The sequence below is a fragment of the Manacus candei genome, unplaced genomic scaffold, assembly GCF_025592945.1.
Source record: "Manacus candei isolate 608988 ecotype Guabito, Panama unplaced genomic scaffold, ASM2559294v1 h1tg000042l, whole genome shotgun sequence".
Lineage (NCBI taxonomy): Eukaryota > Metazoa > Chordata > Aves > Passeriformes > Pipridae > Manacus > Manacus candei.
The window spans coordinates 6,196,641-6,221,602 of NW_026138090.1; the positions used below are offsets into that span (position 1 = coordinate 6,196,641).

At 36.2% G+C, this 24,962-nt stretch overlaps 1 protein-coding gene across 2 annotated transcripts in view; it reads left to right on the forward strand.

Moving 5' to 3' along the window:
- SEMA3A (semaphorin 3A) overlaps window positions 1–24,962 on the forward strand; it is a 281,465-nt gene that overhangs the window by 245,427 nt on the left and 11,076 nt on the right. For both annotated transcript variants that reach the window (XM_051795286.1, XM_051795287.1), the window contains 6 exons: window positions 298–442; window positions 6,309–6,528; window positions 11,569–11,660; window positions 14,428–14,469; window positions 20,064–20,221; window positions 24,372–24,439. In XM_051795286.1, coding sequence (XP_051651246.1) covers window positions 298–442; window positions 6,309–6,528; window positions 11,569–11,660; window positions 14,428–14,469; window positions 20,064–20,221; window positions 24,372–24,439 — 725 coding nt within the window. The remainder of the gene's footprint in view (window positions 1–297; window positions 443–6,308; window positions 6,529–11,568; window positions 11,661–14,427; window positions 14,470–20,063; window positions 20,222–24,371; window positions 24,440–24,962) is intronic.

Consider the following 24,962-nt stretch of genomic DNA (forward strand, 5'->3'; position numbering starts at 1 on the left):
GAGACAGCCCTACTGAAGTTTACTCAAGTTTGGGCTTTGGCCTTCTGGGGACAGTATATTTTAAATAGTGGAGTAGCAGCCATCTGCTTAGGAAAATGTCTGGGAGATCGTATCAGTTATGCTGAACTTTCACAGGAGGTGAATGAGGATTGCTCTGAGAGTATGTCAGGGTTTTGATAATCAACACATGCAATAAATTAGAAAGCACCAAGCTGCTATTCCCACAGCTCTACCACTTGATTAAACTGACTGATAATTTAAAGAACCTGATTTGATTTTTTCTCCCCTCATTTTTAGTAATATCTTCAAGGGATCAGCAGTGTGTATGTACAGCATGACTGATGTGAGGAGGGTATTTCTTGGTCCCTATGCCCACCGAGATGGCCCAAACTACCAGTGGGTTCCCTACCAAGGGCGAGTGCCATATCCACGGCCAGGAACTGTAAGTACCCTAAAAAACGCAGTAATCAAAGCTGGGAAAACTATGTAAAATATTTTCACACGTTACATGGTCCTTGAGCTGAGATCCAGGAAAAAAACTGAAACAGATAACAAAATGGAGAGGGTGGCAGAAGGGAAAACTAACAGTTCCTCCAGGTCCAAAATATACTGATTTTCTTGTAGCATATGAAACTGCAATAACAACGTCACTTGGATTTTAATTTTGGCATTCGTATTAACAACTTCAGAAGAAGTTTGAGCAATGGCTGGAGAATTCGACTGAAGTCAAATATTTTAATCAATTATGCTGCATTATCCTTTCCTTGAAATTGTTTTTTTTCCCAAATATTGGCTGAGTCATTCTTAGTGAGAACAAACAGAAAACAGCATCTGTCTGGCTGTTAAGAAATTTTCAATCATCATTAAATCTAGAACAGTGAAACAGATATCTCTACAGCAGATGATACGGCAACTAGAATAGTTTCTATCTTCCATTAGCATTTTAAAAAATGTTTGCTTCTACCTGATTCTCTGTTTTTAGTTTATGAATGACTAAAATTCAGTCTATGTAAGACATCCATATTTACAACTTGAAACTGGTATCATCACATTCTAGAAATATTTAACTGCCTTTGAAATTTCCCGTAGTCTAAGAAGATGGGACATTTATGAAACCAGTTTTAATTGTATGCCTGGGGTCGCTCCTTAGCTTGTGTAAATCAGCTTGGCCCATTTATGTTCTGAACTATCATTACAGAAGATTAAATATATACGTACGCACGTATACATAAAAACATATATGTGTAAATAATATATATGTCCATAATATTCTTTTAAAAACTTTCTTAAATATAAGGCACAAAAAAAAGCAGGAATAACTTCGCTTCTTTAATTCATCGTATTTTCTATTTTTATCTTGTATGTTTGAAATTGTCCTTTCAAACCTGATCTTTGAACTGATATATATGCTCGGCCTAATGAAAATTACTTCCTAAGTAAAAGAAAACAGTGGCTCCCTGACAGCCTGATTCCACAGCACTCCTCACTCCTTCGCTGCAACTGCTAAAGGAATTTCTAATTTTTTCCAGGGTTAAAACACAAGCTCTGCAGCATAGAAGAGATTTCATTTCTCATTTGACGGTGCCTTTTTTTCCTAATAACTACAGTTAATTCTGATATGTCAGAAGGCTAGATTTTTTGAAGCTGTATTGCTTTACATCTCTGGGGAAAATGTGAATGAGTAGATATTTTTGTTATTTCTTGTATAACTATTGTCACTTACTTTTCAGTCTGACAGACTTAGTGTTCATTATCCTGTTTATTTAGATTCCTCTTCGTTTCCAGTATCCATTAACCTTTCTAAACAAAAAGAGATAATAGGCATTATTTAGAACACTGGACAAAGAAGAAGGTTACGTATTTCTATCACAGAAATAAATTGAGATAAGGGACTGAGTGCTGCAGAGAGGCTCTGTTACATTCATTCCTCTGCAGAGATCAGATGCAGCTTTACTAAGATTTTGAATGCACAACTGAAATAGTTGCCCATGAGACTGGCAACACAGTTCTGCCCACCTCTGGTTATTCCAAGACTTCTCTTGGGGTCTTGAGCTGAGATCCATATGGGAAAAGAATAACTTGATGAAATTCCCCAGAACAAGCAGAAAAACAGGGAATCAAATCCAGCCCCTAAGTGGCAAAGTGACCTAAGCCACCAAAGCTTTTGTGAAAGTAAGGAAATGCAGTTAGGTTACATATAGTTTTATTTCTGTCTATGCTCTTAGAATGAATGTTACCCTTAAAATTTCGTTATAAAATGCTTTTAATAAGATTCTCAAAGTTCAAAGATGTTCACTGTAAACTGTTTTCTTGCCTAAGGGCAAATGTGATCCCAAATTTTACAAGTTTACATAGCCCTGCAGTCACATCATGTAGTGCAGGAGGCCATGACACTGTAAATGATGATAGAGGGCCTGAGACCATCAGTTTCTCCTAGCCCAATGCATGTGACTTATCCTGAGTTCTGCTGCTTTGAAAAAAGATGAGTCCCCTCACAGTTGCTAAAATTATTCTATTATATTAATAGGATAAAAGTGGATTTTAAAATGAGATACATTTCTGGCTGTAAAGAAGGTTTTTGTTTTTAAAGTGATAGAGTTGGATGTGTTTTCAGTGGCTTTGAAGACTGTTGAGAATAAAGAAGAAAGATTTTTGAAGTTCCTTTAGATCTCAGACCTGGGGATTCCTTTTCCAAGAAATGCAAAGAGAGAAGGGGGAAAAAACCCTTAACGTCTTAGAGTAATTCATTTCCAGATTGCACTGCAGTTAAACAGTGCTGAATTATCTCAGGAATTTAATAGGTGAGGTGCCAGTAAACTTCTTGAACATCTGGTGACCCACCCAGTATGAGAAAGGGAAAAGGAAAGTAAACGACTCTTTTGAAAAGTAAGAAAACTTTGTAAACAATTCTACATCAGCTTCACATTTAACAAAGGAGTTGCCAGAATTTTTCCTATAAGATCTATAGAACTTGGGGGTTTTAACTTTTTTTTTTCTTTTTTTAACTTTTTAACAGTATTTGGCAGAGGAGGGAGGATTTTTGTATATATCTCATCTTAACTGAGGTACCTCATCCTGAATTCTTAACTGACTTTCTGTGAATTCAGCTACAGAGCTAAAGTTTTTTTCTGCTTCATGGCACCAAGAGTTATGACCAAAGCACATTTTCTTCCTACCAGAATGTAAATACTGATTTCTTCTATTCTGTCGGATTCACTAATAGGCCAGTTAGGGGATAGCCTAGTTCCTTCCTCCTGACTGATCAAATCCCCTATATTGCCTACTGGGGACCAACAACTGGTATTGAATGTAAAATGCAGGAGTTCTTTGACTCTGCTTGAATCCAAGATCAACCTCATTTCTGCAAACCGTTTCAGAATATTTGTATTCAGGCCTGTATTTTGGCAGATGAAAACCTACTTCTTTGCTATCAGTGGGATTGATTTGGTATATAAACACAAGTTCTGATTAATCACCTTGGCAGTTAGCTTGATCTAGAGCCGCTAATATCAAAAATGGTCCTGTAATTAGCACCAAGGATAATGTCTTTGTTGTGTCTCCTGGCTTTGTGTTCTTCACATAAAACATGACAGAGCTTTCCTTCTCAGGACAGTTATTCTGTTCTGTTCTGTTCTATCCTATAGTATCCTATCCTGTCCTATTCTGCTTCTGAGTTGAGATTCCTCTGCAAGTAGTTTGGACTATGGATGGGCTACATCTCACCTACTGATGGTGCCCATTTTACTCATTGAAAAGGGGAGGGATTTATAGCAGTGGCAGTTGGATTTCATCTCAGTTTTCTAAAGTAGGATGGGATGAATATGAGCCACAGCCTAGTCCACTTCAAACTTAACATGTAAAGACACAAGATTACAGTAATTTAGAAAAGTGAGTGATACAAGGAATAACCTTGGACTCAGAATTGAGAGTGTTAAACACACAGAATTATGACACTAGTTCTAGTTTTATGATTTTTCCACACAAAATATATCTTGGTCCATAGAATCATAGAATATCCTGAGTTGAAAGGGAAACACAAGGATTATTGCACACAACAGCCCCAAGAATCACACCATGTGCCTGAGAGCGTTGTCCAAATGCTTCCTGAACTCTGGCAGGCTTCGTGCCATGACCACTTTTCTGGGGAGTCTGTTCCACATTGCTGCAAGTAAAATCCTTTGTTGGAAAATGAGTCAGAAAGTAAACATTTAAGCTATTGAAACACAGCTGAAATTCATTTGCTTATAATTAAAAGGAATATTCATTTAGCATTTTTTCAGTGTTTGCCCAGATGCAATTAACAATACTTAGTTCTTCTGTAGTGAATTTTATACTTAGAGCACTTTACATATATTATCTAATTAATTATTATCTAATTATTATGTAATTAATCTTAATAATTAATATTGAACTGTAGTTAGAATATTAATTGAGATGTAAAGCAAATTTAAAATTGAAGCGTAGAATTTGAAACACAATTTTTGAGACACAGAGTGGTTTGGCCAATAAATATGAAAAGTCTATATGATTTTTTTTTGTACAAAAGAGTAAGTGCATATAATAAAGCTAAAAAGGTTAAAAAATCACAATAAAATAGGTTACTAACTTACTTTCTGCTTTGTGTGCTCCACATGCATTAATCAAATATTCTCCCTCCTTCCATTCCTCCCTTCCATACTGTGTAATGAAACAGAATGAAGGAATTTGCTTACTAACAAATATGCCAACAAGGGACAATTTACACATTATATGTCCATGCTGGAAGAGTCCCTTTGCTGAGTATAGCAACTACTCCTTTTGCCAACATTGATTTTTAAATTTCATTTCTGATGAATTATTAATAATTTGGATCAAGGTGATAGCAAAGACAATTGATTTCTTCTGCTGAGCATACTGCAAGGTCTGGATTCTTGGTTAATAAGATGTTGTCCTCTAGGTTTTTAATTTAATTGGTGGATACTTTATACCTGGATATAAAGGGCAAATTATGTAGGGCATTTTAACACCAGTTGTTTATATTTGAGGTTCAAATACCGGAAAAATAATTATTATCGGCTAGGTTTCAGAGTTTTATATGTCTTAAATAGTTATCTGAACAGATCAGCATTGGGGTCACCAAGTTTTTTGATGAGTATCTTTGGCTTGGTGTTATTGTGGCTCATTTTCTTTACCCATTCAACAATACTAATACACTACTAATGCTTATGTTAATGTAACCTCTAATTGTTTGTAAAATAATTACCGATTCTGCAGAAGAGATGAGGGCAAATGGTGATGATCAGTTCTTGAGTCACCTGACGGGGATATGTGGTAGCTGAAAGTGGAGGAATACTTTTGTGGCTACCAACACCATGGTTTTACCTCCCCTTCCCTTTTCAGCCTCTGTTTTTTGCTTACATTGGGAGAACATGAGCTAAATGTGAAAAGTAGAATCCTCTGCTTTTCACAGATGAGAGGCAAAACTGTCTGGCCCACCCAGGACTATATATGAGGGCAAAGTGATTCTTTACTATCCGGCTCCATGGGGACCAGATTAATCCCAAGGGGACAGCAACTTTTCAGTCACTGCGCAGGACACAACAGTGAGGAGCTATTTCAGTTCTTTAATGAGACTCGTCTCACTTAACTGTTCACATGGACAGGATCATTACCAACACTCATAGAAGGCTTTCTTTAGAAGCAGTGGGGAGAAAAACAGATACATTTAGGACGTGACTCATTAGATTTGATTTAGCGTAACAGGATCCGTGTATCTGGACTACATGCATGACACAGGCTTGTTGAGACAAGCAGGAGTTTGAAAAGTCAGTAGAACAGGAAATTGTCCCAGGATTTAAGGATTTGGTTCCTCAGAGAGTAATTCATACTTCCAATCAACTTCTGAAGGTAACACTTTGTTTCAAAGATGATGGCATAATTCATTAAATTTGTACTGTATACATAACCAATACTGAAATTGCTTACCTCATACTGAATGATTTTGGATATTTCAGGATTTCTTCCTTCTGCCAGTTAAAGACTAATACTAATCACAGTGGACTGAAAATCCTTTTGTTCTGCATAGCAGTAAGACAAATGGCGTACGAGGATCATTTGCATTCTGTTATCCATATTGGTTTAAATACAAAATAAATAAAAAATAGATACTGTCAGTAATAGAATTTGCTGTCAGTCAAAAACCACCTAAATTCCCTGTCATATTTGATTATAGTTTGCAGTAGTTGGGATGATTGTAACGAAATGTATTTCTAATATGTTTCTAGTGATAAATAATAAAATGTAAAACATTTCCTTCTTATTATTTCCAGTGTCCCAGTAAAACATTCGGAGGTTTTGATTCCACCAAGGACCTTCCTGACGAAGTTATAACATTTGCCAGAAGTCATCCAGCTATGTACAACCCAGTATTCTCCATTAACAACCGTCCAATCATGATTAAAACAGACGTGGATTATCAGTTCACACAAATTGTGGTAGATCGAGTAGATGCAGAAGATGGCCAATATGATGTGATGTTCATTGGCACAGGTAGGAAGTCCTGAATCTACAACGTGCCTCCAGGCATGGTGGAAACATAAAGCAGAAAAAATTTCATACTCTGAAAGACGGAACACTGACAGAACAGTGTGTACCTGTGAAAATTTGGGGCAGGACTCAAAACCGTGCGTGTGGGGAGCTCTTTGTTACATATGTTGACTGTTACAGGTTCAGGCCGTGGCCTGCATAGCTAAACTCTTTAGGAGCTTTGCCAACTGGATTAAGATGAAACCACCACCCTCTTTTCAACTACTGTTATTAGGGATTTTTATTAGAAATATCTTGCCTTATTAATTATAATTTAGTATTAAAATGAGGGTTTGAAGTGCAGCATAAGAAGTATTAACGCAAGTAAGGCAAGTATCCAGGTATGGGAAATGTCTTGTGTGCCTTTCAAGTATTTCAAGTATTGCCTTAAGATGCTCAACTCTTTAGCCAAAAGGATGCATCATTTTACTTGAGATGAATATATCTGGCACATGCAAAGTGTTTTCAGAAGAGCTGATATTCAAATAGAAACATGATATCCTTTCCAAAGCATTTTCAGAATCATACAGCTTGGGCATCTCATAAAAGTGGAAATATGCACCCAGAAAAGACATTTTCTCCAGAAAGGTAATAATGAGAAATAAATGTGTCCAGAAAGTAGGTGATATTCATTTTCCTAAGTCCAATACCTTCAGAACTGTGCTGTGTAGTAGTTGGTGGATCTGTTTCTTCACCTCTGAATATTTTCCATTGGTGGTCTGATGTTTCAACTATGTTGAATAAAAGTATTTTAAACTTCTACTGAACATAATTGCTAGTAATTAGACGTTGGCATCATGAAGCCAAAACAAATCAAACCAAAACCCTACTGTTTCTTTTCAGCTTTAGACCAAAGAATATCTATCTGACTGTCTCTCTTATAACAGTCCAATTTTTTACATGCTTTAAATACAATTCTGGTACTCTAGACCTGGGGTCAGATTTCCAAAGCAATAAATATCAAGGTCCCTTTCATGTCGATGCCTGAAATATATTATGAGTAAACTGAGAGCTGATGAAGTTTTGTGTACCAAACACAGTGCAAGCATAACAATTCAGACCATTTACTGCAGAAAATGCAGCTCTGCAGAAAGGGTTACGACACTTTAAAGCTGTGAACTGAGTTATTAGATACCAGTGCTATAGTATGCTCTTGCACAAAACACTGAGAAGTATTTCCATATGATTTTATACAGCACATATATTTTCCATCACTCATTAGAGACTTCAGTGCCATCTAAAGTTGGCAGTATTTGGTGCCTTTCAAAAAGTCTTCTATGACCTGTCAGCTCAGAAAAAAAAAAAAAATTAATGGCAATACTCCCCTTGGCTGTGCTGTGAGGGAACAAGCCCTTCAGCATCGAGAGTATGATGCTGAACAAACATAAGGAGCTGATTTAAGTCTATATCTTGAGCAAAAGAGGTACCATTTATCTCACCAAAGCTTGGTATTCAGCCTGAAAAAGATGCATTGGTTTATGCAAGGAAAAGCAGTAAGTTCTTCCAGAGAGAGATTCGTTGTACTTTCTTCAAGACCTCTGTTAGAGTAAGATGAATAGTAACACTGAAGTTCCTGTCTGTTTTCAGCTACAGCTTTTAGATAGTTACCATTATGTATACTAGTTCTTTAGTTATCATTATAGTAGTTTTTATGTAAATCGATCAGGCAAGATCTCCCTCTAAAAGAACCTCAGTGATAATTTTTACCTAGAGTTGGGAATTTAGGCATCCATCTAATTCCCTAAACCATTAATATTCAGGTGTGTGGTAAGTGCTTGGGATTCCATCCAGTGTAGGCAATAGCCATACCCAAGAACTATAAGCAAAGTATTGAAACATTGTTACTTGTATTTGCCAAAAGATATTTCAGCGGCAAAATTCCACCTTTGCCGCTGTATAGTGTTATTATTTCTTGAAATACTACTTTTGTCCATAGAAACTGTCCTTTTCCCAGCAGGACTTTATACCCTCATGGGGCAAGAACAGGCATTACAACACCCATGCTTGGAGCTGGAATACAAAAGATGTACTATGCTCCTCTAAGCTCACTATCCGTACTGTGGTTTTCAGAATGAGGAAAGGGCATCTTCCATGTGGGGGAAAAATTAAAGAGGCAGAACCCAGGCCCTGCCTGCCTTCTCACTGAGCCAGCTGGTCCAAGTCAAATGAATCAGAAACAGATACACAATCAGAGTGTATTACATCTTCCCAAGCAAAGAACTAAACCAGGGAGCAGATTAAGGACTCTAGTCCATTTTCCCACTTGATGATCTAAAGCCAAAATTATGCTCTCTGGGGTATGACTGGGTTTTTCTGTGCAGGTCTGTCCCATCAGATTAGATATGTTTCTCTGTGTTTTCCCATTGCTGTTACAGTAGTCTACATTATTCCCATGTGCTGCTGAACTGCTATATATTGGAGAAATACTTTTTTTTTTTCCTTTTCATTGAATAACTGATGATAATTGAACACAACATAATTAATAGCCACCCAGTGTGGTCACATTTTCCTTTCCTGTGGGTGAAATCTTTAGCTGAGCAGTTTCTTTCCCACTGTGATTGTACCACTGTGTTTCACAATGAAAATAAAATCCTATCGGCATACTTGAAAGTATATCAGAAAAAAACAGGATTTAAGATATGCTCTTAATGCATATCCTGAATGTCTAATGTTTGAGATCCTTTGGCACAGTCAAAGTACCTCTGTCAGTAAAACAAATTAATAAGAGTAATTTTATCTTACTAAGCAGAGCCTATTGATCCTAAAGGAGACGCCTCATTCCATTTGTGTGAAATCGTTTGAAATACTACTCTGTAAAACTTGATCTAGAACTCAGATAAAGCCCCACTTTGGTACCTGTGGCCTGACCAGAGTCACCACAGTGATTAACACAGTGTATCTTTGACCTCAGAGGCTTTCTTGAGATCAAGCAATTGTAATTGTTGCAGGATCCACTTAAAAGTCAGACCTTTTGTGGAAACAACATTCTGGGAAGCTTGTGTGTCTGCTCAGTGCCCACTCAGACTGTTTCATGAAAAATCTCCCTTTATTTCTAGGAAATGGCATTTGATAGATTTTGATTGAGGACAGTCCTAGTCCAACACAGAATACAGTTGTGACACTTTGCTACGCTGTTAAATTTATTAGATCAGAGTTCTCTGTTTTTTACCTGTAAAATGTATTTTCCTCAAAACCACAGTGCAAAATATTGGGATAATTAAGGAAATGAACTCATCCATTAAATTACAAATATAACTAGTGCTAAGTTATCTGTCGTTCTGAATTACTCTGTGGATTTTTTCTCTTCTTGTTTTAAAGTTTATATTGCATTTGTTCTATACTGCTCTCAATATTTGTTGAGTTAAATATATTCAATTAGCAGCAGTAACCATAATGAAAAGCACTTCCAAACCCACTTATCTAGTATATTTTACTAGCTTAGTTTTTACGTATAGCTGCCTAAATAAAAACAAAGTTGTGTTTTGCTTTGCTGTTACTTTAAGAAATAACTGGGTTTTTTCTTTTTAAAAAAGAATATATGAGTTTGTGACTAATACAAGAAAACAGCGATGTACATATTCTTGGGGGGAGGGGGAATTACATCTTTCTAAACTTCCAAAAATATGTATTTAGAAACCAACATCTGCTTAAAGGGAAGCAGATGGAAAAAAGAAAAATCTCAGTTCTACAGGATATTCTAGGTTTTCTAAGATATTTTAGTACAAATTCATTTAAAGAGGTTAAATACCAGAATTTCATTAAATCGTTAGCTCTTAAGTTAGTTGCCCTATAAAAACATTTTCAACATGTGTAATCTCTTTGTTTCAATTTTATGCATATTTTAAATATAGAAGTGGTGTGTTGTCATCTTTTTAATCAGAAGTTTCAACTAACACACACAAATATATATAATTATAAAATATATATATACTTGATTTTGTGTAACTGATGGTTAAATTCTTAAGAATGTTGACCCTTATAGTTCTTTCAGAATTTTATCCACATAAAATGCTTTGTATTTTCCTAAACTATTACTGCTGTTGGATGTGCAACATGAAAATTCCTCAGGGATGTAGTTGGTATACCTATGATACGTTTATATGGCACTACACTTGGTTGGTTAAAAAGAAAAGTCACATACAGAGTGTTTGCATTTCAGAGAGTCTGCAGTGATGTGTACCAACCTAGAAATGATTCTTTTGCTGTTTTTTTCCTGGAAATTTTGTTCATGGAAACAAAGAAATAAATCACAGATGCAGAAGCTGTATAACAGAGGTGGTCTTCAGTCTCAACCATGTTGACGAAACCAAAGGCTGTAGCTCTGGAATTTCAAGTGCTGACCTTGCACATGTTAAAGCCAATTGCAAAACTCCAAAAATGTAAATGGATATAATATTAAAATTCTGGCACACACCTATTTCTAAACCAAAGATTGAAGTTGTATGCTTTGTACTCCTCAGTGAAGACCAGTACCTAACAGAGAGATGGCTTATACATCTTTGGTACTTTGTTTGACACAGGGAAGATCTCACGTACTTGAGAGACCCAACAGATTCATCTGTCTGACAACATTTGTCCAGATGGTTTTATGTCCATACTGTCTTTACATGCATTTTAGGAAAGACAAACATCATATTCAAAATGGACTATAAAACATACCTGGGTAAATGTAATGCATTTCCTTCCTCAATTATGCATCTGTCATTTTATACTGTCACTTAAATAGTATTTCATTACAGTTTATTCTTTAATAACTATAGTAGTATATATCTTCTTTGTTGCATTTTGATAACTGAAAGACTTCAGTAAAATTCCCTACTGAAATTCAGTGTTTTCTGAGGTTATTTTAAATAGCAGCTTTTATTTTGAATGAGTACTGAGAGATATGTAGCTTCACAGTCTTTATATGTGAAATAATTATATACTACAAGAAACGCTGGCTGCTACAAAACTTAAGTATTCATCTTAAGCACCTGAAAACTCCTTTTTTTTTTTCTTTTGAAGATATTGGAACAGTTCTTAAAGTGGTTTCAATTCCTAAGGAGACTTGGCATGAATTAGAGGAAGTCTTGCTGGAAGAAATGACAGTCTTTCGGGTAAGTGAGGCTAAATTTCAAGTGTCAGGTTGTAGATTTCTCTGTGGACAGCTGCAAACTCAACTTCTTGCACTCTAGCCAAGGAATAGCCTGGCATACACCTCTAATTAGCTTGTTATTTAGAGACCCAGACACTAGTCAAAATAAACTTGAAAGTTTCAGTGCTAGCTGGAGGTTAACGATAAAAGGAATGGTATTGTCGACTCTTTTTTGGTGGTTTAAAAAATAAATTATTATTTCTGAATCTTAGAGCTGTTGCATGCCGGAGTTAAATATCTACCTGTGCAAGTCTAGGAATAATGCCTGTCTGTTGTCTCCCAGAGTTATGCAATATATGAATTTATAGTTGTATCAACTCTTAACACTATTCAGACTATCAGCATATTGTAACTAGGAAGATACTTTGGGTAAACCAGTGACGTGCCCAGATTTTTTACAGCTAAGGAACAAAGAAAGTGTTTATATTTTCAAAGGTGACTTAGGGACTCAATTTCATGGTTTGACACAAGGCACCGTAAACACCTCCTAAACTTCAGCACTTTTTGGTGAAAATCAATCTCTTCTATTTTTCCTTTTGAGCCACCCAAAAATTACGGCATCCCATAGGCACTCCTGCGAGGCGAAGCTGAGCAAACCTTTCAAACAGTTTTCAGACAGAACGCAGGAATGTCTCGTGTTTTGTACACAACAACGAATCATTTACGTTCCCCAGGTTATTCTTCTTGTCAGTGCCTTTTTATGGCACCATTTCACTGGCTCCAGGCTTTTGGGGGGGTGATACCTAGCTGGGAGCACGAGGTTAATCTGACGGCACGAAGATGATGTTTGTGTGCTCGGAGGGCCTCATGTCGTGTGGTTTCGATCCAGATGTGCTGACAAGGACTGTGTCCTGGACCCGCCAGAGGGGCCCAGCCACCATGTCCTCATCAAACTCAGTTGCCATCCCTTCATCTTTGGTTTCTGAACAGAGACAACCTATGTAAACAGAGCTTATAAATATTTTTATTATTATTTCCAATATTATGTTTAGTTTTCCTTATGGGAAATCTTGCTTTTACTGGTCCCAATCTTGTTTTGAGTGCCAGATATAACTGAAATATGTGTGTCTCTGTTTCTGTGGTCATTTTTTTTGAGGGCAGACAGTAGAAACTATAAGTAAACTATGAGTAACATGGGAGAAGTAATTTGTGAATCCTGGCTTTCTTTTTCTTTTTTTCCTTTTTTTTTATACATCCAAAAGTCATTACATTAATGCAGAGTAATTTGGCAATTGCTGATAATGTATGAGTCTCTTCTCTAAATCAAGTAGAAGTGCCAAGCTAAAGGAGATCAGACAGAATAAAAAGGGAAACAAGGAAAATAAATGGAGTGAGTTTTATTTCGGAAAGGTTTTACAGAAGCAGAATAGTTAGTGCCAAGTTCAAATGTAGTATTTTACTTTATGTGTGTATTTTTTCATTACACAAAAGGATTTTGGTGCTCTGATTTACTTGAAAGCTTTTTTATCTCCTTTGGCGTGTTTTTAAGCCTTAAAAAGGGCATTAATGTATTTCAGTGGAATAAGGAGAATTTGTGTGCATGAGATATGAATCTTTCAATAGGGAATTTGCAAAAGATTTTTCATGTACCTTATCCAAATGTAAGTTTTCTTTAGTTGCTAAAGAGTCCATGTACATCATGAACAATGTATTTTGGTGCTTAAACCGCAATGTTCTGAGTACAATGCTTTCCATTTATAATTCCACAAAGCTGAAAACCTTTCATGTCTATTACATTGATAACAAATGCCTCTTTTAACCCCATTTGTGCAATATTTATCTGAACAACTGAGCAAACAAACTAATGAGTTCAATTTCCATTCAAAAGTTACGCTTAATCGATGCTTTCTAATATAAGATCTGTTAAACCCCCTGCAGTGGCAAGTCCACATGCTTACCATCCACTGACCCATATCAAATTCTCTCAGGAAAACCAAGTTGAAAGCCACAGAAGTGTAAAAGCTTAATAAGGACTTTATTAATGTACATAACCAAAAGTATAATGCGTGGGATCAATATCAAATATTTAGATGGAATAAAGTTCATGCAAAATTGACTTGCACACTTTGTAACCAAATTATGAAGTTTTACTCTCAAGATTAAAATCCATCCAAGAAACTGGGCCTAAAAGGTGTAACAGTTGATTAAATAATGGATATTCTAGGGAGTAAAAAGCCTCGTGCTCATTTCAGTTCTGCAAATGTGAGTAACTTCTTTGTAAGAGAATAGTGTGGTGCAGTCAACAAGATTACTCTTGGGATTAAGACTTGATATTATGAATAAAATTTCACAGGAATCGGGTTTTCACCTTGGTATGGTTAAAAGACGTTGCTTATTTCAGTGTTATCACCCTTAATATATAGTATCTATGAATATAGCCATTATTATTTTCATATTTCCTGGGAGGTTCTTTCAATGGAATTTTAATATTAAGTGTAGAAAGTAATTTCAAGATGTGAAACTAGTGACAAAATAATCACAATGAAACTGTAATAATAATGGAAAATTACATGTCTACAATCAGTACAGCAATCAAAGATGCATGCAGATATGTACATGCATTCTAATTCATTTACAGCTAGAAATTATTCCACTGCAAAAGACAACAAGAGTTTTATTACTAAAGAGTTCATAGTTTAATTTCAGGGTTTCTAGGTTGTGAAAATAGCATTGTAATAGAATTTTTATGCTTACAGCTCATTTTATATTTTAACTCTATTTTTCCCTAGGAACCCACTGTTATTTCAGCAATGAAGATTTCCACAAAGCAGGTACTATATGCACAAACGTTAAATCACTTTCAAATATTTATTGGTCTCTGTCTTTTAGAGACAGTAACTTGGCAGTCAGCAGAGACATATTAATTGCGGCAGCAGCATCCCATCCCTTTACATAAACATCAGTAGTTTCTCAGGAAAATGTGACATGCAACAGAGAAAGGAAAAGTCTAGTTTGTGTTACTGGTAAGGTGGAAACTAAACACAAACTAACCAGGTGTCTGGTGGCTATCTAGAAAAAAAACCAAATAAATTCCATGTTATAGAAAGTTTTCATGACAGAGAAACTGTTGAAAAGGAGCGGACAAACTTGGTCCCTTGCTTTAATGGGGCTAGTTCTAGTTTCTATAGGAATAGTACAGTACCAAATGCAGATGGCAGAAGCAAAGGATGGAAATGAGACATCCTCCTGTCTTTTTTCTCCTATGCCCCTTCCATTCCTGGATGTGTGTCATTCAGCTTTCAGAAAGAATTTAGATCTGTTTCAGTCCAAATTTTCCATGCCCTTCTGGTTCAGTGATGTGGTTAGGATATGGGTTCAAGACTCCAGAATTTATATTTCCTACTTTCTATTGAGTACACTAATAGCTAACTGCTTACAGAAAAGATATGTATTATAAGGCCAGATCATAACTAAAATGAACTGAACCTCTTGATGGATAGAGGTGAAGTTTTGTCTGACTTACAGTAAAAGTGATTCCTGAATTTCTAAACAAATACAGGGAATTATTATTAGGCTTCTTTGTGAAGCAGTTGATGAATTATATAGTCATGCAAAGAACACTGAGTTGCAGTCCAGGAATGAAGTGGGTATTAAAGGCCTATCTTCAGTTTTGCCCGGAATTCAGTGGATGGAACCAAGCCACTGTCATTTCCTGCTTCAGGACTCTGAGCATAAAACTTAGTGTCAAATTTAACATTTTTTTTTCTTCTTTTTCACATTTGTGCTGATTTGGAGCCTAATTTAGTGAATATAAGTAACTTGTTTGCACTCATTAACTTTTCTGTTAATGCCATTGTCAATAATGAGGAGAATTGGTATTACTTCAGGACTAGATGCACAGAAAATTGTGCATGTCATAAATTAGATTTAGTTAATTCACCTACTTCACTCTGTATATTAGTAAACAGAAGTTAAATTCATTCTGTAATGGACAGAGCCTAGTATTACATTTCAAATTATGCATACTTAACTCTGAATTCACTGTATTTAGGAAAGTTGTCTGAAAGCAGTCATGTGTTTGATAAAAAATTTGGGGTGAGAATACTCTGCTAGGATACTTTACCACCTAAACCAACAAAAATGGCAGGACCAAAAAAAAGGTACTATTGCATACTGGAATATTTAAAAACAGACCTGTCAAGTTGTATATATGTTCACATCATAGCAAAACGCTCTGCTTTGGATTATTTTTATAAGTACATTCCCTTAAAGCAGCCAATCATATGTGAAAATTGACCATGCATTTTCATAGAGCTTCTTCTTCAAAGCATCTTTAGTTATTCAGGAGAGATTACAATTTTCCTTGAGTCTTCTGAAAACAAATTTACACTGCTAAAATTGTTTAAAGCTAAAAAAGAGCATACAACACAAGTTATTCAGGCAGAGTAAAACTCATGAAAAATCAACCAGCCTCAGGCTAAAAATGACAGAATCATGATACAGGGTGACAAACTTTTGGCAGTATGTATGAAATAAGTATACGGCAACATGTTTCCATTTTACATTTATGATTTAAAAATCCTTTAGCTCTAAAACTCAAACACTTTACTCATTGTGTTCTGATAAGCAGGGCAGTTTTTGTATAAACAGTACGATAATTCTATGCATTGTAGAAAGCAGGAGCATGAAATGTAAACACTAAACCCAGCATGTTCTATTGAATGCCTTAAAAGCAATCACTTCATTTTGGTTTTTCACTAACAAATCTTTCATCCAATTAAAAACATGGTACTGGAAGCTTCTCCTTATTTCTTAATGTTTTTACTACTCTGATTGTTCAAAGCTACCTCTTTTCCCATCATGCCAATCTGTCATGTTACAAATTACTCTTCTAAAGACCAAAATCTACAAATTCTTCAGGAGCAGAACTTAAGTTTTAAATTGTGTGAAGCTATAAGGCTCCCATGTCTCTCTCTCTGAGTATAGATTTGACCCTCGAGCAAGTGTGTCTTTGAGCAAGGGAATTTAGCCTTTATGTGCAAGACTAAGCCTTGCTAGTCTTTTGCCACTCTGCTGTCACTAACTCACAGGAATTGCATCTGTATTTTCTCACTGAAGCTACATATTTCTCCTAATTGTGTTTAGAGCCCTAGGTTTGTGTAGCCTTATCACTTAAACAGTGTATGCATGGTTAGTAATAGACACAAACCATCAGAGGATGGCATCCTTAAGCTACTGCAACACGCTGCAGCTGCCTGAGGTCCCAGTTCTGTGGGACACCCTTGCCCTGAGCCTGTCAAGTGGAGCTCCGTAATTTTTTCCTTGATTTAGAAATGTGGGACCAGGCCAAAAAGTCAGACCTGGCTTTCAATCAAAGGTGAAGTTTTGTGGAGCAAGCTCTCATCTCTTTCTCAGGTTCAGGTTTGTGATGCTCTTGTTTCAAAAAGCAATTGGATTTCTGGTGAAATGGGAAAAGGACAAGAAGATCCTGAGCTGATAAAGGCCAAGTCCTTGTCTGGCGAACTGCTTTGAAGAGCTTTTGGTTTTCCTCTATAAGATTTTCAAGAAAAGTGAAGGCAGAGACCTTCAGAAATACCTTAGTGACTATTTTCATAATATATTTCACAAAATACTGATTTTTTTTTCAAATATCACCATTTCTGTCCATATTGGGAATACAGAAAGGACTGGCTCAAAATAGATATATCACTTAAACAGCCTCCTGAACTATTCTGCAATCGCTTTCCAAGGCATAAAATTAAATTAAATGGGATTTGAGCCTCATGCTCCCTAAAGTTCCTTTTAAAATTCTGCTTAAGTTCTTCTTTTAAGCATTACATTTTTTTTAATATCGCTTTCTTTTTTTTTTTTTTTTTTGATTCCAAATGGAGAATTCTGTTATCTCTGTCTGACTTGGGAAAGACTGCTTTTTTGAGCAGCACCATGGGGCAAACATAAAACACTGGATTGCTTAGAAAATTAATGTCTTCAGTTTTTCTTGCATTCTAATACTTCTGCAAGAACTTTTAGAGGACAGCCTTTTTTTTTTACCCCTCTCTGGTTTGATCTGATAATCAGCTCATTGATTAAATTAATGTCTTGGGAGAGACTCTGACAAAAGGCAGTTTGACTGTGTATGGCAAAGTAAGGTCAGACCATTGATGCAGATAGTTCTATTACTATTTTCTGATTTTCTTACTACCTGGATTTATATATTGTTGGTGTCCAGAATAATTATCACCAGCTGGAGTCTAAAACCAGGATCAGAAGAGCAGCAAACAGGGCAGCAGCTTCAGGCTGTGCAGCACCTGAAACACATCCTGAAGTTCACTGGCTGAACTTATCTGAAAGGAATAGAGTCTTTAGGTAACCCTATTTTGGCCTCCGTTGTTTTTTTGTGTGTTTTTTTTTTTTTTACATGTTTCTGCTCATTCTTTAATTCTAAAGACATTTATTAGAAATCATGGAGGGTTTTTTTACCAAATGAAATTGGTTACAGAGGTCCATGAGAAAACATTACACCATTCTTTATTTTCCCCTGTGCATTCTCTGGGTTGATTTTTATATTAGTTGCACCACACGTTCGTATACGCTTATACAGATATTAATGCCCCAATTACACAGGACTCAGATCAATACCATCTGGACATTTAAGATACTTAACTGAAGCTCTAATTTGACCTATGCTGCCTCCCTAATCAGTAAAGAGAAGAGACATCCCTTGAGAAGCAGTTAGGTCACCTAAGATTTGAATTGCTGCTCTTTTTACTGCAGGACATAGCCCTAAGGTGGATACTTGATTAAGTGACTTAAGTTAGAGAGAATCAGCTTATCATGTCTGTTGCCTGTTATCTCTTCTCAAGGCTACAACACTAACTGGGACTGGTATGTGCAGTTAAGGCTTTGTGTAGAGCTCTCTGTGGTCAGAGATTTTTGCCTGGAGAATGTGGGTTTACAACCCAGCTATGAAACTATAATAGATGGAAACAGCTGCTTAGAAAGGGTTTAGTTTTCAGTTTACCAGTAAATTTTCCTGTGGGTGATTTCCTTGTCATATTTTCCTTGAGAAAATACAAGTGTTTATATAAATGCACGGGATGTTTCTGTTACAATTAATATGTCTGTATAAACTGCCAAGCTGCTGTCTCTGAAAGAAGTTAATGCAACACCTTTTATGAGTGTTTTTGGTGTTGCTGTCTCCTGGTATCCAGTGCTCATAATTTCTAGTAGGTAGGTGACCTCAGCCGTCTTCCATCCCTGAATTCCCTGGAAATGGTGCCTCTGGGACATCACAATGCAGGAGATGAAGAATTTTGAAAACATTTCTTGAAATCCTGTTTTTCAATTTATATTTTCCAAGAAAGGAAAATGAATACAAATTTGTATTTTCTCAGTGGGACTGCTTGCAGTGGGACCTTCAAAAGAAAGGTATTCATTACTCCAGCATGGGTGCTGGGTGACAGAGTTTAACCTTTGGATAGACAAATGTCAGTGTTTCCAAAACAGAAGGATTGTACCATTGAATTTTGTTTATATATTTTCTTTTCCCTAGTTTTGCATCTCACCCATACTTATTTTCTTTGTGAATTAGTGCTAATCTGAAGTATCTCTGTTTGGACTTTCACATGGGATCAGAAGTTCAGTTTTCTCGTATCCCTCTGGGGACCAACTTTCCTAGTGGACCACATGAATTTGATATCAGAGAGGAAACTGAGAGAGACAAGATATTCTATTGTGATGCCATGTGAGGCTGTAATTAATTTTGCATGCATGGTTTTTTATTTACTCCTACCTTTAAACTTCATCTTCTACTCAACACTAGTTTTTATCCAAAATAAAATAAAGCCTCTCCCCTCATTAAAGATAGGTTTTAGTTAGAGTATGTGACCTACAGAAAAGAGTACAAAACACCAGAATTATCAGACATGCAAAGACATGCATGCATGGCAGCACTTCCAAACTGGAATATCTTAGCATCAGTCTGAAGTAATTTACTTCAGGTTTCCCCCTCACGTACATAAATCAAGGTCATACTTAGGAAATTTGTGTTGAAGTTTTGCTTTTTGTTTATATTCAAAAGTATATTCTCCATTGTGTTCTCTCACTGACTGTGGTGCTTTCCCAGTGCGGGGATCTGAATGAAAAAGAAAAAATTGAAGAGTACTTTAATTTTTTTACTGTTTAAAGAAGTGACTGAGAGCTTCATGCAAAAATAAAGTTTTTCCTATTTGATTTTTTTTTACCCTGGGGACAATTCTGTTCTCATTCCTCTAGTGTACATCAGGATCACGATCCTTTATTGTGTTTGTAATGGACCTAGTATCTGATTATATAACTTTGTTATGCTTTCCTAGAAAAAAAAAATTGTATTTTGCAATATTTTTTTAACTTTTTTTCTTTTTTTTTTTTTTAATTTTTATAACAGCAACAACTCTACATTGGCTCAGCCACTGGAGTTTCACAGCTTCCTTTGCACCGCTGTGATGTGTATGGAAAAGCATGTGCTGAGTGTTGCCTTGCAAGAGACCCTTACTGTGCCTGGGATGGTTCATCTTGTTCACGTTACTTCCCCACTGCTAAGAGGTAAGGACAGTTTTGGATGGGTTGCTGTTTGTTTGAACTGATGGTCTCAATATGACCAGAGGGCTTTGGAGATTTTTCATGAGATGGTTAACTGGAGCCCTTTCTCCTCCAAAGAAAACATTGTTGTGAGAGTTACATGCAATATGAAGTCTTGGTCGATTTAAAGTGACCACTGCTACTTCTTGGGCTGGCTTAAAAAGCTCCTGTAAGGAAACATTCATAGAAGAGTTCTCTTTGAAATGGATTCATAACTTTATATCCATTTATAAACAGAAAAAAGAAAAAAAAATCCTTTTCTCTATCTTTACAAGGGGACTTGAAATCAAAATAGAATCTCTACTTGCCCAGGTAAATTATTCTGCATTTTCATGAGTTCTAATTCAAAAGAAATATCTATAAACTGTTTGGACATCAATAGAAACTTTTTTTCGTGATAACGTTGTTATTATTCAAAAGTGTAGCTTGCATGTGTTGATGTGTGTCCAAGTGCTACCAGACCAGCACAACCACTTTTACACTCAGTCTGTAGTGACACTGAAGGCTTTGCAATGCAAACATTAAGGGAAAACCAATTGCACAAGTCAAAAATACCGATTTTATAAAAAAGTCACAAGTCTAGTTGTCTGATATGAAGGTTTAAAATAATATTTTCTTTGCCTGCCTTTATCTCTGAAACTCTTTCTCTAAAAGTATACAAGCTTGTTACTGAAGAACTCAGCTACTGAAGTAAAAATTAGGTATAACTGAATAGTAATCACTTGAAAATAGAAGCAGACTTTGGTGTAGTGTTGAGATTCCCATGATAAATTGACCAAAATGATTTAAAAAGTACTCACACTAAATTGAATATGCCAGACATCATCTATTTAGGAAGAAACAAGGAATCTAAAGGTTTAGATAGGTAAGGGTTTATGTAGATAAAATTAATGGTAGCAATACTAAACTGAGAATGTCAGGACTCCAAATTCCAGGTTTAGATCGTTTGTTGATGCAGATGAAATGTGGTAAAGGGTGGGAAGTTGAGTTTGTATCACAGACTTTTCAGATACAGGGGATTAAAATTTCAAGGTTTACATTACAATGCATCCTAAAAAAAGAAAAGATTACAAAAATAAAAGCTTCTCGTGGAACATCAGGTTTTATTTTTTGCACCAGGAAACAGAGTTGATCTGAGACAAACTTCTTGTGAAATTCTGTGAAAATAATTGAAAAGGAGAAACGGAGCCCATCCCAAAAGAAGACCCAGTCAAATTTTCTCAGCTGTGTGGACTAAATTCTTATTTCTCGTGGTATCACGGCAGCTTCTCTGGAGGAGGATTGAAGGGAGAGGGAACAGTGAGGTTTTCAAAGAGAGTCTAAGAATTTGATTTGATCTGAAAGTTTTTAGGATTAGAAACCAGTATGTTTGAGTACTGCCTCTGAGTTGAAGGAGGCAGTAAGGTCAGGAATCAGTGATTTACTCTTTTCTGCTACTCTCCTATGCTTCTTTATCCCTGAACCTCATCGTTTCTCAACATTCACTAGCACCCATTCCTACTCCCAGCCCATCTCAAGATCCACAGAGCACATAAACTGTCATTCATCTGCTTACACTGATGGAAGAAATAGGGCTCTTTGTCTTTTCCTTATCTATCTCCTAATGCACTGCAGACTGAGCTCACTGTTGCCATCATGGGTAAAGGGACTGGGACCTCTTCTCACAGGAATTGCGGGGTAGAGTTACTGGGGCTAAACTGGGTTGCACAGCCATAGAAAAACCTTGGGGTGCAGAATTTGCTCTTCTTAAGGCCACTGTGAAAGAAAAAGTTAGTCCTGGGGAGCTTGTATCCGAAAAATGCATTCAGAAAAAGCTGCTGTCTCCGCCACTTCCCCCCAATTTTCCCTTGGCAGCAACAGCGGCAGAGTCAAGGTCTGTGTTACTGGGGGAGAGGATGCTCGGTTTACCTGGTGCCTGCTGTACCCACTGTCTCAAACCAGCTTGGAATGCATCTATGATAAAATCAGAATTTCAGGGAACAGCTTAAATGTCAACATTTTCCTAATAATAAATTCTTGTGATTTTAGGCTCCAGAAATATTGGGAAACTGAGTCCTGAGCCACTTGTACAGATGCTTTACTAGTAGTTGCTTTTGGGGTTTTGTTTGGGGTTTTTGTTTTGTTTTGATTTGATTTTTATTCTATTTTTACAAGCTTTTATAAGCCTTGATTTTAATTTGCTTCTCTTTCTTTGTGTATTTTACAAGTATAAATGACAGTCCAGAGCTCCTGTTGTGTGACCACTTCACTTTACCCCATGCAGATGTGTTCTGGTTCATATTTCATAAATTATCATGTTGATACAATTGTGATATGTGCGACATTTTCCTAAGATTCTGACTAAACATCTCATCCAAACTTCATTAACAGTAATATGAGTCTTTCCACAGACTTTTTTTCCTACAAATAGTATCCTATGACATGTTTCCAAATTTAGGAAGGAGTAGCAAAATTTTATGATTCCTTAAGTCTTGGGTGTGGTTTTGTCAGTCATAATGAGTAATATAGAGATATTGGAAATTATGATTAGTACATTTTTTGAATCATGTATCAATCAGCAGAAGATTCCTTATTACTAAGGAGTGCTAAGATAAACACATCATGAGTTTAAAGAAGTTTTTATTCAGAAAAATATAAAAAATTGGTAATCTCAATTTAAAAAAAATTCAGATGAGCAAAAAAAAAAAAACAACCAATGTTGCTGTACTTCATGTAACTAATTTCAGGTTTAACATTCCAGTAGTTTTCAGTAGAAAAAGATATGGTTAAAATCTTTCAGGCAATAGAAGTCAACTGAGCAGTTGTGCCTCAGAGAGAACTCTTGGCATGTGCTGATGCTGGGCTATTAGTGAGAGCCTGCAAATAGGGCTGGTGGAGAGAAGAGAGATGGTCTGTACCGCAGAACAATGGCTTTTAAAAATGTGGGCTGTTGTCACAAGGGAGTGACCAACAGGGCTTTTTACAAGGCTACTTGACTTTTGCATATCCGTTGCTGGATCCCATAATCTGAAATCGCAGCATTGTTCAGCAGCCTAATCCTCTTTGTTCTCCTCTAATTTTGCAAGCCCTCAGGCTTTCTCCGATTCCTAAAGTAAAGTGCTCTCACTTGAAACACATCTTTGTTTGCCTTGTTCTTTTTTTCTTTCTTTTTATGTGAAAGCTTTTCTCTGGCTCAGTTGAATTTCGTGTCACAGCTATTTAAATAAAAATAGGAACAGACAAAGAGAGAACAACACATGCAAAATAAAACTGTATAGAAAAACTCTCTTTTCTGAAATACATTTTTTTAGCACAGATCAATATGTTTTTCAAAAGAGCCAATAGAATTCAAACTGGGAAAAAAATATACTATGTTAAAAGGACATGCAATCAAAGGTAGAACTCAGACTCAAGCTACAAAAAGTGGAATAAACAGCATTTCAAAATCTTCCTTTTCGACTGTTTTATTCTGTTTATTCTAAAGACAAAGCCATTTGCAACAGTTATGTAAAAGGTTTTTTCAGAAATGTTTTGGTGAAATCTGTAGTGGCTGAAATTATCTATGTAGTTTAATATAGGGTTTGTAGAAAATACAGCACTTCAGCATTCTTTGAAAGCCACCCATCCTAACATTTCATCTATCTAAAAGGTGCCACAATATTCAAAGTATTCTGTACTTGCAGAACAGCTGTAGCTTCTTCATGGGTTTTGATGCATTTTAAACTGTACTATATGTATTTTAATCCCTCAGCAATCCTGTATCTATGAATCAAGTAATGAATTTGTCTGTAATCAATATTGCCCACACAGTGAAAATAAACATCATATTTTATGTAGTATATCTTTAATATTAATAATTAGTATTGAATATTATTTTTATTTAGTTTCTCAGTGCAAGAGATATGTATTTACCAGTTTCTGAAGACTTTATCTGTAAGAGTAAAGCCTCATTCTACAAACTGTGACAATGCACAGAATATAGTAGTAACAATATGGTTTCCTTCCTAGTGTAGTTTAGATACCCTTGTGGCTTCTGTAATTATATATGTTCCACTCATTGCTCCTCAGTCACGGCAAATGTGTGTGCTGACCACTTGAGAAGGTCACTAACAGATTTCAAATGTGATATTTGCAGGCGTACTAGACGACAAGACATCCGAAACGGAGACCCGCTTACCCACTGCTCAGACCTGCAGCATCACGGTGAGTTATGGGCACAACTGAAGTGCAACTAATTTGTATGTAATTTACAGACTGTGCATGAGTAGAGTAGGAAGCATGTCAATGATTTGTTGGTGAAATAGTCTCGAACATCTGTGAAAGATGAATATAATACGCCATTATCCCAATTTAGATAGCTTACAATGGCCTGGATCAGACACTAAAGAATATTTGGGGTTTTTTGTTGTTGTTTTCCTCAAGTTAACAGTTTTAAACATTTTAATTTTCCTGCTTCTTTTACCTGGTACTATACCATCAGGTTAGGAGTATTATATCAGAAAAGACTTGTATTTCCTTCAGGATGGCAAGAAATATGTACATATTGTTTTATATAGTTTGCATAAGATAATAAGCAAACGTGTTTGTAACTACCTTGGCAAAATGTGGAATGACCTTTGTTGTAGGTGTCATGCTAAAAGCTGTTAAGATCAGGATGTTCCTTGCAGTAGGCCTGTCCCATATGCTTTCAGCATGGGTTTTCTTGGACATATTTTGATTTGGTTTC